Raw genomic sequence first — 15,817 nt, 5'->3', positions numbered from 1 at the left:
CGAAAGCAAGTATTGAATTAGCTCTGGGAAAGTTGAGTGTGAGTACGGTCCAGGTGGCGCAGTGTAGTTCAACTTGGTCAAGAAGGTTCATGCGATGGACTGAATTCAATCCAGGGACATGCTGCGGTTGTGAAAGGTAAAAAAGGGGCGGGTCATCCGAGGCAGTTTCATCGTTATTCGTTGCGGTAAAAAATTTCGGGTGAAGGGTTGCAGGTCCATCTGACCCTAGGCCTCGGATCTGATCAGATCTAGAACTTGACTAGATACTGAGAATCCCTGGGCTGGGTTCCACCCACCTCATCAGATTTGAGGCTGTCCATTAACATGTGCATTTTGTTAGGGGAAACCCCATATCCGGAGGTACGTTGACAGCAGACATAGTCTGCATCATTCCCAACGAACTCCATCCACTTCCAAAGTGTTGATTCCTTAAAAAAATACTCAAGAGATATCTCCAGTTTAGTTAAGGGATAAGCAGTATTTCCGCACTTTCGGCAGCATTCGGATGTGTCAGGTGTCGCAACAATGTTACAAAAAATGGTACTAAAAAGAATTGGCAAAAATACCAATTGATAGACTGTTCTTTGTCAGTGAGTGCTGTTTTGGAGGCTACCATGTAAGCACCATTGCGCGGGATTTCTGCCTCTGAAGCTGAATAGATCTTTCTGTAATTGTTGATCGCTTTAAATCCATCGCTTGATTTAGCTCCTCATGGGCTTGCTGGTCCATACTATAGCAAATTCCAGATTTAATTACCATAAAACATGATCTAATCTAATATTTTTGTTAAAAGTGTTACTCAAGGCCAGACATTTTAAAAAAGGTTTTGAAATTAAACTAAAAACTAATACTAAAAGTGGCAGAGCAAGAAAAAAATAACTTATAAAAATTGTGTCTTTCAGGAATTAAACCTACGACCTTCGGACTGGAATACCAACACATATCCACTGCGCTATGCAGGCTTGCAAGGAGACATTTTCTAAATACTTTTTTTTTCTAATTTTTCCGAATTAATCGTCCCTCCACTCCCCCCAGATGGCTGGATCAGGGAAGCAACTATTTCTAATTTAATCTAGTCCAATCCTTGATACGTCTGCCAAAGAAATTGCGATCGCTATAATTTTACTTGGTTCTTAGATTTTTGTGGCTCTTTGCAATTTTTCCTTGTTTTTCAATATTGACATACTTATATTAGCTTAAAGCAATTGTAATGGATAAAAATAAAATCTCCTCTATTCCAATACTTCTTTATCGTTATTTTCAATTGGTACAATTCTATTTTATTTTGTTATAATTGATTCCATTTTATTTTAGTATAATGTGCTACCTCGTGCCACAATGTCATTAAAAGTGCTTCAGGAACTTCCTATCATTGTTGTTTTGATGTATCAGCTATACAAGGTCAATATTCACAATGATGTTGCAGAATTCATTCCCCTTATAATGAACACGATTACAATGGCACCCTCGCAGCAGATGAGGTTTGTTAAGTTTATTTAATTTTTAATCAGACGCCTTAACTAACATACCGTTTTTGTATTGTTTTCCCCTCACATGTTAGGCTATTATACTGTCATGAAATATGTAAAAAGCTCATTTCGACATGGCTGTATTTTAGTTTTGGATTTCGTATAATGTGTATGTGGAAAAACCGTAAAAATATTAAATACTTTTCGTACTATTTGCATAAAAGATGTATCTATTTTTTATATTGTGTATGAAATAAAACCGTATCCGTAAATAGAAAAGCTGTACCTTGCTTATACAGTTTTTAGAATTGATTATTACAATTATAAGTAATTAATTATTGCTGGAATTAGAATTAATATATTCGCTTTTGCACCTAAATGTCGAATATGTCATTTTCTCAGTTCTAAAAATTCCCAAACACCGCTTGCTAAGCACTTCTAAATGGAGGTTCATCGGGGTTATTTATGTTCGATTGGGCTTCGGTCCTCCTTTATCTACGTTGCCCTGCTGTTTCTCCTTTTGAGGAAGTACAGTAAACGGTCTCGCAGTTATCCAAAAACTGTGAAATTGTCAACTACGACGGTTTGACGTAATAGCGCGATATGTTCATTAGGTATACATAATTTATAGCTTTGTTTAAGTGGAGGCTGTTTTAGTTGTTGAAGAAATCATAATATCATTGAGATAAGCCTTACACAAAACTTTTCATCCCTTAACTTTTCGTGGTTGTATAGACAGAGTGGTAAGTTTGGATCACACTGGTAAGCCTAACTCGTAGATCTTAGTATATTATTCACTATGCAATTATATCATCAATTTCAGCATTTACATTTCATTAATTTTATTCGTAATTAGTCGTTAATCACAACATTGCAGTGATTACATTATTTGAATTGCATTGCATCGTTCACATTTGATAGTATTTTATTAATTGTTTTTACATTACGTTTCAATAAATGGATTTACGCATATATATAAAAATAAGTTGTCTGTGTGTGGATCTGTGGATCAGGTGACTATCCACAAAAAAGGTAAAAAACTAAAAAAAAAAAACTGAAAAAACTAAAAAAAGGCAAAAACTACAAAAAAAACTAATAAAAAAAATAAAAAAGCTAAAAAACTAAAAAAACTAAAAAAACTAAAAAACTAAAAAAACTAAAAACTAAAAAAAAAACTTAAAAAAAGGAAAAAACTGAAAAATAGAAGAGAAAAAGAAAACTAATAAAATTAAGAATAAAATAAAAAAAATAAAAGAGATAAAAACTAAAAAAAAAAGTAAAAAGAAAAAACGAAAAAAACTAAAAAAGCTAAAAAAAAGGTAAAAACCAATAAAAAACTAAAAAGAAAAAAAGGAAAAAAAACTAAAAAAACTAAAAACTAAAAAAAAAAAAAAATAAAAAAAAAAAAAAACTAAAAAAACTAAAAACTAAAAAAAAAACTTAAAAAAAGGAAAAAACTGAAAAATAGAAGAAAAAAAGAAAACTAATAAAATTAAGAATAAAATAAAAAAAAATAAAAAAGATAAAAACTAAAAAAAAAAGTAAAAAGAAAAAACGAAAAAAACTAAAAAAGCGAAAAAAGCTAAAAAAAAAGGGTAAAAACTAATAAAAAACTAAAAAGAAAAAAAAGGAAAAAAAACTAAAAAACTAAAAACTAAAAAAAAAACTTAAAAAAAAGGAAAAAACTGAAAAATAGAAGAGAAAAAGAAACCTAATAAAATTAAGAATAAAAATAAAAAAAAATAAAAAAGATAAAAACTAAAAAAAAAGTAAAAAGAAAAAACGAAAAAAACTAAAAAAGCTAAAAAAAAGGTAAAAACCAATAAAAAACTAAAAAGAAAAAAAGAAAAAAACTAAAAAAAATTTTCATCTAAAAAACTAAAAAAAACTAAAAAAGGTAAAAACTAAAAGAACTAAAAAAGGAAAAAAACTGAAAAATAAAGGAGAAAAAGAAAACTAAAAAAATATAAATAAAAATAAAAAAACTAAAAAGATAAAAACTTCAAAAAAAACTAAAAAGAAAAAAGAAAAAACTAAAAAACCTAAAAAAAGGTCAAAACCAATAAAAAAAAAAACTAAAAGGGTAACACTGGGACACAAATGACGACCGGAATACTGGGAATATAAATGACGACCGGGACACAGGGAATGTTCAATTAGCAATCACCATCAACAAATCTCAAGGGCAATCATTAGAATCATGAGGTATAGATCTGAATATGGATTGTTTTTCCCATGGACAATTATATGTTGCATGTTCAAGAGTCGGTAAACCTGACAATCTAAATAAATGACGACACTCAAAGAGAAAGCGACCGGGACAAAAGGAATGTTCGATTAGCAATCAACAAAGCACCGGGACACAGGGAGTATAAATGACGACGACCGGGACACAGGGACATAACTACAAAGGGGACGCCGGGGTGCACAGGGGGATATATAAATGACGATGGCGACTCAGGGAATGGTCGATTAGCAATCACCATCAACAAAGCTCAAGGGCAATCATTAGAATCATGAGGTATAGATCTGAATACGGATTGTTTTCCCATGGACCATTATATGTTGCATGTTCAAGAGTCGGTAAACCTGACAATCTATTTATATGCACAGACAATGGGACAGCAAAGAATGTTGTATCGGCTGACGTCATGAAATTAGTTGTCGTCATTTTTGTTATGACGATGCTTAGTATATTGTAAAACGCATTAATTTGGTTAATAATATACCATTTAAAACACCAAAATGAACATGCTGGAGTAGTCACTCGTATATATATATATCTTCTATATATATAAAAATAAGTTGTCTGTCTGTCTGTGGGTCTGTGGATCTGTGGATCAGGTGACGTCATGTTTTGGCTGACCTCATGAAATTAGTTGCCGTCATTTTTGTTATGACGATGCTTAGTATATTGTAAAACACATTAATTTGGTTAATAATATACCATTTAAAACACCAAAATGAACATGCTGGAGTAGTCACTCGGTGAGAGAGGGTGTCAGAACGGAGAATGAAGGTCCCAGGTTCAAATCCTGGTTAGGCTAAAAAAGGTAAAAAACTAAAAACTAAAAAAAAAACTGAAAAAACTAAAAAAAAGGCAAAAACTACAAAAAAAACTAAAAACTAATAAAAAATTAAAAAAGCCGAAAAACTAAAAAAACTAAAGAAACTAAAAAAAGGAAAAAACTTAAAAAACTAAAAACTAAAAAAAAGGAAAAATGAAAAATAGAAGAGAAAAAGAATACTAATAAAATTAAAAATAAAAAAAAAAATAAAAAAGATAAAAAGCTAAAAAAAGGTAAAAACCAATAAAAAACTAAAAAGAAAAAAAGGTAAAAAACTAAAAAAAAAATTTCATCTAAAAAACTAAAAAAAACTAAAAAAGGTAAAAACTAAAAGAACTAAAAAAGTAAAAAAAAAACTAAAAAAAGGAAAAAACTGAAAAATAAGCGGGATATAAAACAGGGGGATATAAATGACGACCGGGATGCCGGGACATAAGGAATATAAATGAATCAGAAAATACAACTCATGTTTCCAAATGACGTCGTTTGGAGCCCAAATTGAAAATCGAAATTCAATTTATGTCTACTTTCAAAGTAAAAGGGTAAATTTATCATAGAGCAGGGTCTCTTCTACCATTCTCAGGCGAGAATCATAAATTTTTACAATTGTACTTCATCAGTGATAGAAATTCTGAATTGAATGCACGTTGCGAAATTTCTCCAAACATTGAAAGGATAATCGTTTCAAAATTACAACATCTTTTCCACGAAAATAATAATTTAGTGCGTCTGTTCAAAACAGCCATCGATTTGATGCCTACTTATAAGCATAAAATTGTTATTTCCGCTGACAAAACGCCTCCTGGCCAACATGTGCGTAGATACAATGCTCCAACTATCGACGAAGTGGCCATCGTTATGGTCGGTGATCAGTTTTTACCTCGAGATATTATTCTCAGGGTTTCCACCACACGTGCTACAACTAAAAATAGGCCTACCAATAATACTTTTAAGAAATATAAACCCACCAAAGCTTTGCTATGGCACTCGACTTGCCGTAAAAAAAACAATGGAAAACCTAATAGAGGCCACAATCTTGACAGGGCCTTTTGAGGGTGAGGCTGTTCTTATTCCTCGCATTCCCAAGATTCCAACGGATCTGTCTTTTCAACTTAAAAGATTGCAATTCCCAATTCGATTAGCATTTGCAATCACCATTAACAAAGCTCAAGGTCAATCATTAGAAAAATGTGGTATAGATCTTAATACTGATTGTTTTTCCCATTGACAATTGTACGTTGCATGTTCGAGGGTCGGTAAACCTGACAATCTATTTATATGCAGTGACAATTGGACAGCGAAGAATGTTGTATATTCGCAAGTTTTACGCAGTTAATTTGTATTTTATCTATCTATCTATCTATCTATCTATATAAAAACGAGTTGTATGTATGCATGTTTGTTTGTTTGTAAAAAGAGCGTTTGCATATGATGTCATTATTAGTACATACGGCTTTGTATATGCAGAGACAATGGGAAAGCCAAGAATGTTGTATATTCGCAATTTTTACGTAGTTTAACTCCTGCAGACGAAATGAATGCTTGCCTAAAAAATTCTAATTTATAGGCACACGTAAAAATATTAAAATTAACTACAAATATGCGTGTCCGATTGCAAAACGATGACTCTGGTCAAACAGTAGACTCAATTTCAGGACGTATACAACTACCTGCTGATTTCTGTAATTTAGTGACGTCCAAAAATGAATTGATTGAAAAAGTATTTCCGAATATTCTAACAAATTATAAATTTAATAAATGGCTAAGTGAAAGAGCGATTCTCGCACCCAAAAATATAGACGTCCACGAAATCAACAATATTGTTTTGAACAAGATTCGAGACCAGGCAGTCCTTTACAAGTCAGTCGACACAGTTTTGGAACCAAATGAAGCGGTTAATTATCCATCTGAATGTTTAAATTCCATAGATCCTTCAGGGTTTCCACCACACGTGCTACAACTAAAAATAGGCGTACCAATAATACTTTTAAGAAATATCAACCCACCAAAGCTTTGCAATGGCACGCGACTTGCCGTAAAAAAAACAATGGAAAACCTAATAGAGGCCACAATCTTGACAGGGCCTTATGAGGGTGAGGCTGTTCTTATTCTTCGCATTCCCATGATTCCAACGGATCTGCTTTTTCAATTTAAAAGATTGCAATTCCCAATTCGATTAGTATTTGCAATCACCATTAACAAAGCTCAAGGTCAATCATTAGAAAAATGTGGTATAGATCTTAATCCTGATTGTTTTTCCCATGGACAATTGTACGTTGCATGTTCGAGGGTCGGTAAACCTGACAATGTATTTATATGCAGCGACAATTGGAAGAATGTTGTTTATTCGCAAGTTTTACGCAGTTAATTTGTATTGTATCTATCTATCTATCTATCTATATAAAAACGAGTTATGTGGATGCATGTTTGTTTGTTTGTAAAAAGAGCGTTTGTATATGACGTCATTATTAGTACATACGGCTTTGCATATGCACAGACAATGGGAAAGCCAAGAATGTTGTTTATTCGCAATTTTTGCGTAGTTTGAAACACATATATAAATCTATCTATATTCACAGGTGGGACACAGGGACACAACTACAATGGCGCATAACTAATATGGCGCGTAACGACTTACGCGCGCGGGGGGGCTTGGGGGGGCGCGAAGCGCCCCACCAACTAGGTGTTGGGGTGGCGCGAAGCGCCACCCCAACAGCTAGTATATATATATATATATATATATATATATATATATATATATATATATATATATATATATAAATATGTTTTTAACTACGTAAAACATGCGAATATACAACATTCTTCGCTGTCCCATTGTCTGTGCATATAAATAGATAGTCAGGTTTACTGACTGTTGAACATGCAACATATAATTGTCCATGGGAAAAACAATCCGTATTCAGATCTATACCTCATTATTCTAATGATGTGTCCCTGTGTCCCGGTCGTCATTTATATTCCCTGTGTCCTGGTCGTCATTTGTGTCCCGGTGTCCCAGTTTGTAATTTCTCTTTGAGTGTCCCGGTCGTCATTTATATTCCCTGTGTCCCGGTGTCCCAGTCGTCATTTGTGTCCCGGTATCCCGGTCTTTAATTTCTATTCGAATAATCCCTGTGGCCCGGTCGTCATTTATATATCCCGCCTGTGCCCCCGGCGTCCCTGTTGTAGTTGTGTCCTTGTGTCCCGGTCGTCATTTATATTCCCTGTGTCCCGGTCGTGATTTGTGTCTGGGTGTCCCAGTCTGTAATTTCTCTTTGAGGTTCCCGGACGTCATTTATATTCCCTGTGTCCCGGTCGTCATTTGTGTCCCGGTGTCCCGGTATGTAATTTCATCAGTTGACAAACATGACGTCAGTCGACAAACAACTTCATGACGCATACAGCTCATCCTTACACACATGACTCATCCTTATAATGACGTCAGTCGACAAACATGACGTCAGTCGACACACAAACATTACGTCACTTGACACACACGCACGCAGACAACTTATTTTTATATATATATATATATATATATATATATATATATATATATATATATATATATATATATATATATATATATATATATATATATATATATATATATATATATATATATATATATATATATATATATAGATAAGAGCTTTGGAAAATCCAAAGGCCACATAGCCATACGGACCTACATAGTTCAATATCTTGCTGCCATAATCTTGGTAATTTTTAGCTCCCCCAAGTTATTTCGGGTTACCCGGTAAATCGAGTTGTTTGTTTTTTTTTTTTTGTTTTTTTTTTGTATATGGTTGAAATTCGATCTTTTGAGGCTATTGATGTTCACTGTACTTAGTTTTTAATCTATGTCTGTCATTTATTTAAATATGTTTTTCTAGGAATTCGCCGTCTTTTCAAAAAGAAATATTTGTGGATTTTATGGGAGCTCAAATTAAAACTTTGGCATTTTTGGCTTACATTATCAAGTACTATCAAGACCAGATTGCTCAACAGGCTAATGCAATGGTAAAGGGAGTGTTAAGTTTGTTAGCTCTATGTCCTATGGAAGTTGCTCACTTGAGAAAGGAACTACTCATTGCTGCTAGGCATATATTGGCTACGGATCTCAAAGTCAGTAAGTACAACTTTTCTTGAGCGTAGATATTACACTATAGGTATCTTCCTATTCTGGTCAATTAAACATAAAACACATAGTGCTTATGAAAAACATTGCCATATAGTTTATTCGGGTAGTGTTTATGTGGCGTTACTCCACGTCAAAGATTAATCAATGTTGAAATTATAGTTTATTTGAAATTAAAACATGGGATTTGAACCTGTATCTTAATTCAACTTATTATCTTCTAAAATCCAATATCTAACATAAAATTGAAAAAATAAAAGTCTACAGAGTCTAAAAATATTCTATTCTGACGAAAAATAATATTGCAAGTAGTTTTAAAATGGCTGAAATCTGAACCTGGGCGATGTTAAAATTTGTTGAGATTTTTAAATGCAGTTCTGTAAACTTCCTTCAAGATTGTCACCCAGGAAATGTCATTGTTGACACAGAGTCGTAAAAAAAAAATAAAAAAAAAAACCAGAAAGGTATTTAAAACTTAGGAACAAAGCTGAATTTCTTGTTTAGGCTCAAAAACTAAAGCAGATGATGCTAAAAACAGTTTTCACCCTAAATTCGACAGTGCAATTAAAATTTGTCCCTTAGCCCACAGATTTTTAAGTGCTTTTGATTACTTGGTGTGTGTAGACTGAACATTAAGAATTACACCTTAAATTATGTTGCGTTGACTGCCTGGTTCAAGCCCACAATTGTTTTTACTATTTATTGTAAATTTTCATGCCCAAAAGCACCTATCCTCCGCCTTTATATATCTTTTATCCGTCCACAGCATGACTATGCTTGCCTGGTGTGGCATATTGGTCTTACGGTGGATCAGTCCGATAGGCTAGAAATTATCCAGAAGAGAGCCCTGAGAATTATTTAAGGTCAGGGCAAAGTGCCTTACATTCTCCTCCTCAAGGAATTCAGCCCCCCCCCCTACCTTGGCAGCCCGACATGTTACTCTTTGTACCAATTTCGGAAATAATCTGCATCGTAACCCACGCTTTCAATGTACTCCCATACTCCCAGCCCCTTATTGCCCTCCAAAGCCCCCTTTACCCCGATCAAAAGCACAAAAATCCCGGTTCTAAATCCTATCAATGTAAGAACTGAGCGTTACAGAAAAAGCTTTGTCCAGCGTTTGTTGAAATCATAAATAAATGAAATTTGTAATGCATCATGTTAATGTTTCATTTGTATTGTTAATGTGTTAGTTTTTTGTTTCATTTTTTTGACAGGCCAGTTGGATTCATTGCTGTATGTTTTTTATAATGTACTTATGTTTTTACTTATGCCCTCATTTTTATTCATTTTATTCATTGTACTAATTTTATTTGACAAGCCAGTTTGGTTCATCACTATAGGCAATGTTTTAATATTTCACTTATGTACATGTGTTTTTTTTTTTTTTTTTTTTTTTTTTTTTTTGTATACAATGTAGGCTAGCTGACTGAAGACAACAAGTTTGGCAGTTTTTATGATGTGAGAGTTTGCTTGATAGTAAAGTACTATTCTATTATACACGACTTGCTTTGAATTATTTTGAAGGGAAAGGTGTATACCAACCCTCGGTTATGCACAATATTTACTTTAACATCTTTTCAGTGGAAAGCGATGAAGCGAATTTTTCATTGGTACCTGATTAGTAATTCAGGGACCAAAATTATGATTTCAGAAAAACAAATGGGACTTAAATAGCGACGAAGAAAAGGCCTTTAAGGCTTGCGGCCGAAAAAGCAAGATTAACTTTGAAAGCTTGTATTTAATTATTTTAATTTGTTTGGAAGAATGTTATCATTTCACTTCATTTTATTTATCAGTCCTGGTTGGACTTAGTTGAATACTAGGGCTGTTTTATAAGTTTTTTAACAACTATTTTTAGTTTTAAAGTTTGCATTTTAATTTAAGTTTTTTATATATATTTATATTTGTTATTGTTGTATTTAAGACGGCCCTTGGAAATAGGGTTGACATATCCATTGTTTTGAATTCCGCTGTTTTGAAAAAAAAAAAATTCCGTATTGTTTCCAAGTGTATTTGTTTGCAAATGGGGCTTAAGATAGGAATCTCCTCAACGGAAGCTACAATCCACCAATCATTTTGGCAAATTGTGTTTCTAAGTGTATTTGTTTTCAAATGGGGTTTAAGATAGGAAACTCCTCAGCGGAAGCTACAATCCACCAAAAATTTCGGCAAATTGAGTAAGCTTTTGAATGCAATGAGTATGTGCTGGGCATATTCCTAGATATAGAAGGGGTAGTTCACACTGCCACTTTCAAATTCATTGAGGCAGCTGTAGAAGACGTAAGAACTGATCTATGCAATCAGATTTGGAATTCTATTATGTTTAGTTTGACAAGTAATTGTATACCTGAAGGGACTCAAATCATCCAAAACTGTTTATATGGGGTGCTCTCAAGGGGGATTGAATTCGCCATATATGTGGAATCTTTTCATGAACAATTTATTAAAAATTCTTGAACATCATTCAGCATATACCCAGGCGTATGCTGATGATCTAGTATCCTTTTTGAGAACCCTGTTTGAGATAGGACAATATATACTTAAAATCCAGGTCGTTTTACATGTTCTTTCATGAATAGGTCGTTTTACAGCAACATATAGGTTCGGATACATACTTTTAAATATAAATCAATCACAATGCTGTATCCCTATGTTTCTGCACTATGTGAAAGGAATAGACGCTGTGTTAAAGCATCAGGTACATCGTGAATGAACAATACTAAAACATCAGTATAAGTTCTGTATGTACATGTACCCGGCTGAAACCTTGGTTCAAGCAGCATTATTTGTCAAGGATAGGTGATAGCAGCGTGAGCAGCATTGATTGTCAGGAGTTGAGCTTGTGATATTTGCATCGTTTCTGTTAAGCAATTCTAGTAATATACGCAAGCTGATGAAACTAAGATTGACCTAAAAGAATTACACTGCATGCTATATTTTTTACTGTTTGAATGAATGATTGATTTTCCTTCTAGAATTTGTGCCATTTATGGAACGCCTGTTTGACGAAAATCTTTTACTTGGAAGAGGATGGACAGCCAACGAAACTCTACGGCCATTGGCTTATAGCACTGTCGCTGATCTTGTTCATCATGTCAGGAATCAACTACCTTTAGCCGATCTCTCAAGAGCTGTTTACTTATTCTCCAGAAATGTTCACGATGATACACTTCCCTTGAAGTAAGATTAGGCTAATACTTGCTTCATTTTTAAGGGCAGAAATAAGTATTATTTTGAGTTGTTTTTTGTCAGAGTGTCAGCCTTCCCAAAATTGACTAATTTAATTTAATGAGTTTTGTATTCACTACCACCTCCCACCCCTCAGATAAAGCTAAAATAGATGGGCATGACGAATATTCTCAGTTGAAGCTTTGAGAAAATAATTGCACCCAATGTGGCTCCTAATATTGAAAGTCTTGGAGCTTCCATAGAATCTACGTACCTAGGATGTTTTTGTTTACACACATATATATATATATATATATATATATATATATATATATATATATATATATATATATATATATATATATATATATATATATATATATATATATATATATATATATATATATATATATATATATATATATATATATATATATATACTCTATTTATTACTCTATTTATGGAACACTGTTAATATGCATATCCTAAAATACATTGTTTTTTTGTTTTTTTTTTTTTTTTTTTAATGTTTTCCAGAAAAGAACTTTTCAATGAAAAGTGAAGAGCCATTTTAACACCTAAAATGAGCAGAAATAAAATAATAAAAACATAATACGAACAGAAATTGAAATGAACAACCGTATCAGACATTAAGATAACATATACTGCATGGGTGAATAAATGAATTCTGAAACGAACAGAAATTAAATAGAATGATTAAAACAAGCTTAAAACGGGAAGAAATTAATAAATGAGAGTGGGGCTACCGCCCTCTAAACCCACTAAAGACCAGAGGGTCATTTGCGCTTTATTGAAAACAAAATATATTTTGAACAGATTCTTATTTATCATTTATCATTAAAAATAAAGAAAAATGCTGACACTGGAAATAATTAATATTATTGTCTTATAAAAAATAAAGTTTCACTAGTCCCATTATACAGTAAATTTTCATTCGAACTCCTTTCCTTTTAAACAAATTCATTTCGAATGTACAGAAAATTTGTTCTTAGATCCTTTATTGATTTGTCAGTTGAAAATATTGCTTCGACATGCAAAAAGATTGTTTGAATGATTGCCAATGTTAATTTTAAAGGTTTTGTTTAGGCATCAGTTTTTTTCATGTTTGAATGAAATAGAATCACAAGGAAAAGTTTTGAAAAACAAATCATCCTTATAAAATAATAATTTTTTTTTTAATAATGAAGATATTTATCAAATAGCTAATTTATACAGAAGAAGCACGAAGCCCAGTCTTGTGGGCTTGTATGGCTACTCCTAGAATACTTTACATTACACATTTGCATCGGGTTACCACACCTTCTACCAACTTACCATCACAATATTGTAATTCTATTCGAGAGGAAAAAAAAAAAATCAAAACTCATACTCATACAGGCAATGACGTCTCAACTGGCAACGGAAACCAGTCCCATCTAACTCATTTTTCAGCAAAGAAGGCAACCCATCCCACAGCGATCTCCCAAAAACAATAAAGGTAGACTTGTTGTAATTAATTATGAGTTTGTTAAGTCTCATCCATCTCTCTGTGTGGATCATGTCTTTCTTCAATAAGGACAAAAATTGACTCTCAGTAAGTGCCGTAACTGAATGGTTGGTGTCGTCGGCAAAAAAGAATATGTTTTTTTTTGTTACGAATTTGCAACTGGAAGTCACAAATTTTAAGAATTTTTTTCTTGAGGTTTTTTAGAAATAGAAATCAAAAAGTTCAAAATATGTATCGTTTTTAGTAAAGCACCGATGACATTGAGAACTTTGATAGAGTTTAAGAAGGCAAGGGGTGGTGGAGGTTTATTCCCACTCTTTTTTGTGATAGTTCTTATTTGTAAATCTTGGTTAATCTTGTGGTGTTATTTTGTTGTTACCGATTGTAATAAATAAAAAACTATGCTTGATATAAAAAGTCGTTTTTAGTGAAATGTAGAAAAAGCAAACACTCTAGCCATTAGAGGGTTTAGGAGGGCGGTAGGTCTATTCTAATTTGTGGTAATTTCTATTCGTTTCAGGTTTCACTTGATTATTCATTTTCATTCTCTGTTTGATTTTGATCTCATCTATGCATCCAGAATAGTATCTGTTCTTTCTAAGTTTTACTAGTTTTAGGTTTTTTCTCTGAAACGCTTATTTTTCGGGAAAGTTTTGTTTTTCCCTATTAATTGCTATTCATTTTTGAAGGGACATACATTTATTATTGAAGAATTGTAGGAATCCACAGGGAACTTTAGGCTCCCTTCTTTTCTCCATTTCTTTTCCGTCCTTTTTTTCGGGGAAGCCAATATTTTTTCTTTCTTTTTCTTGTGTATCAAGGTTATTTTACTTCTGAGCCAATCGAAACAAAATTTGTTAGCTCTTTTTGGACTCCATTTTCGGGACTGTGTCCCCAAGATCTTTTTCTTACTATAGGATGCATAGGATACCGGGGTTCTACGGCAGTAAATCTCAAAATTTATCAGGGACAACAAGCCATTCGGACAATTTCTGGGTCCTTCTAGGATCTTTCCTACCCAACACCTTTCCCTCTCCCCCTACCGAAGTGTGTCATCCTCTTGGCTCAAAAAAGGATCGCAGAAAGTTCAGAGTCAATCGGAGACCCGAGATGAGGCATGCCCCGCCATCTTTTTTCCACTATAAAACCTATCTGTAAACAGTTCTATATTATTTATGGCCCTTGCCTCTAGGACTGTAGGGGTCATCTCATCTCTGGAGCAATATTAATTGGACCTTTTGACTATTTCGAACAAAATGGTCATCTCAAAATTTTGATCAGATTAACGGGGGGTTACAGATGGGCCGAGTAGCAACAAAGGCCATGGGGAGGAGCTGGCTCCCCTCCAAGCACTTTTGACTCGGAAAAACTGGACTAAAACTTCTCGTTTTCTATTAGATCAGCCCGTTCCCAAGTTTCTGCGATCAGCCCTTCAGTAAAGAGCGGTCTGGAAAGAAGTGATGTTTTGAAGTCGTATGGCTGTTTACTAAGACAACCCTCGTCTTTAACAACGTTTTGATTAAACACGAAGTATGTCAGAACTTTAGGCTCACTGTAAATTACCAACATTTTTTTCATCAATTTTTTGTTAAAACGTGATTTTCGAGTTGGATTTTCAGAATACTATCATGTAATTGCTGCTCCAAAGCCATTTACAAATCTTAGCTATTTGCAATACATTTCGTATTTCAAAACTGGCGTTGCTGCTGATATTACCACTTTTACCGCTGTTTGTCCTTGTAAATCTTAAGGCTTCTACATAAAAATCTTTAAGGTTTATGTTCCCTGTGAAACTTGCGATTTTGCGACAAGTCTACAGCTGTAATTTGCACCGAAAATCAGGGGAAGATTTATCCATTCACCGAGCAAAAAACGTGATATTACTTAGACTTTTTCTTAAGGAATGACCTAAACTTCCTTAAAAAATAGGAATATTTCCCCTTTTTAACGAATTTCAACCAGTTTTGAAAGTATTTTTCAGATTTAAAGAAAATCTAAGCAAATTTCAAATATAATTCGGTAGATAGATGAAACTAAACCTCAACTCTTGAATGGTCGTAAAATTGTGTGTTATGCTGAAATATTAAAACTGTAGAACCGATGAAAAACAACGCACCAAAATCTTGGACGCGAAATACAAACCTTGCAGGGTCTTTAAAAAAAAAAAATGTTAAACCTAACATGCTTTGAAGTCAGTTATTTACACATTGCTTCTCTAAAATACTACTAGGCTTCCCGGATTGACTAATTTCAATTCCTCTATTTTACGAAAAATATCTCTTCGTAATTGTTTCCTCAAAATAATTAAGAAAAAGAAAACACTAGACGTATTTCTATCCTTCACTTATCTTATTAAACACTCGTCATTGAATTATTTTCCTACTAATCCTATTCACTGTAATTAATTAGGAGTATACCTTGTACCTAAAGTGCTGCATGATTCATATGTAATTGAAGAATT

At 33.2% G+C, this 15,817-nt stretch overlaps 1 protein-coding gene across 1 annotated transcript in view; it reads left to right on the top strand.

Moving 5' to 3' along the window:
* Positions 1-15,817, top strand: part of LOC136030130 (transformation/transcription domain-associated protein-like) — a gene marked incomplete in the record, with an annotated part of 128,034 nt that overhangs the window by 26,797 nt on the left and 85,420 nt on the right. The window contains 3 exon segments of the mRNA XM_065708813.1: positions 1,315-1,481; positions 8,434-8,669; positions 11,657-11,861. Of these exon segments, the coding sequence (XP_065564885.1) occupies positions 1,315-1,481; positions 8,434-8,669; positions 11,657-11,861 (608 nt within the window).

This window comes from Artemia franciscana, chromosome 8, assembly GCF_032884065.1.
Source record: "Artemia franciscana chromosome 8, ASM3288406v1, whole genome shotgun sequence".
Lineage (NCBI taxonomy): Eukaryota > Metazoa > Arthropoda > Branchiopoda > Anostraca > Artemiidae > Artemia > Artemia franciscana.
This window is presented reverse-complemented; position numbering and strand designations above follow the sequence as displayed.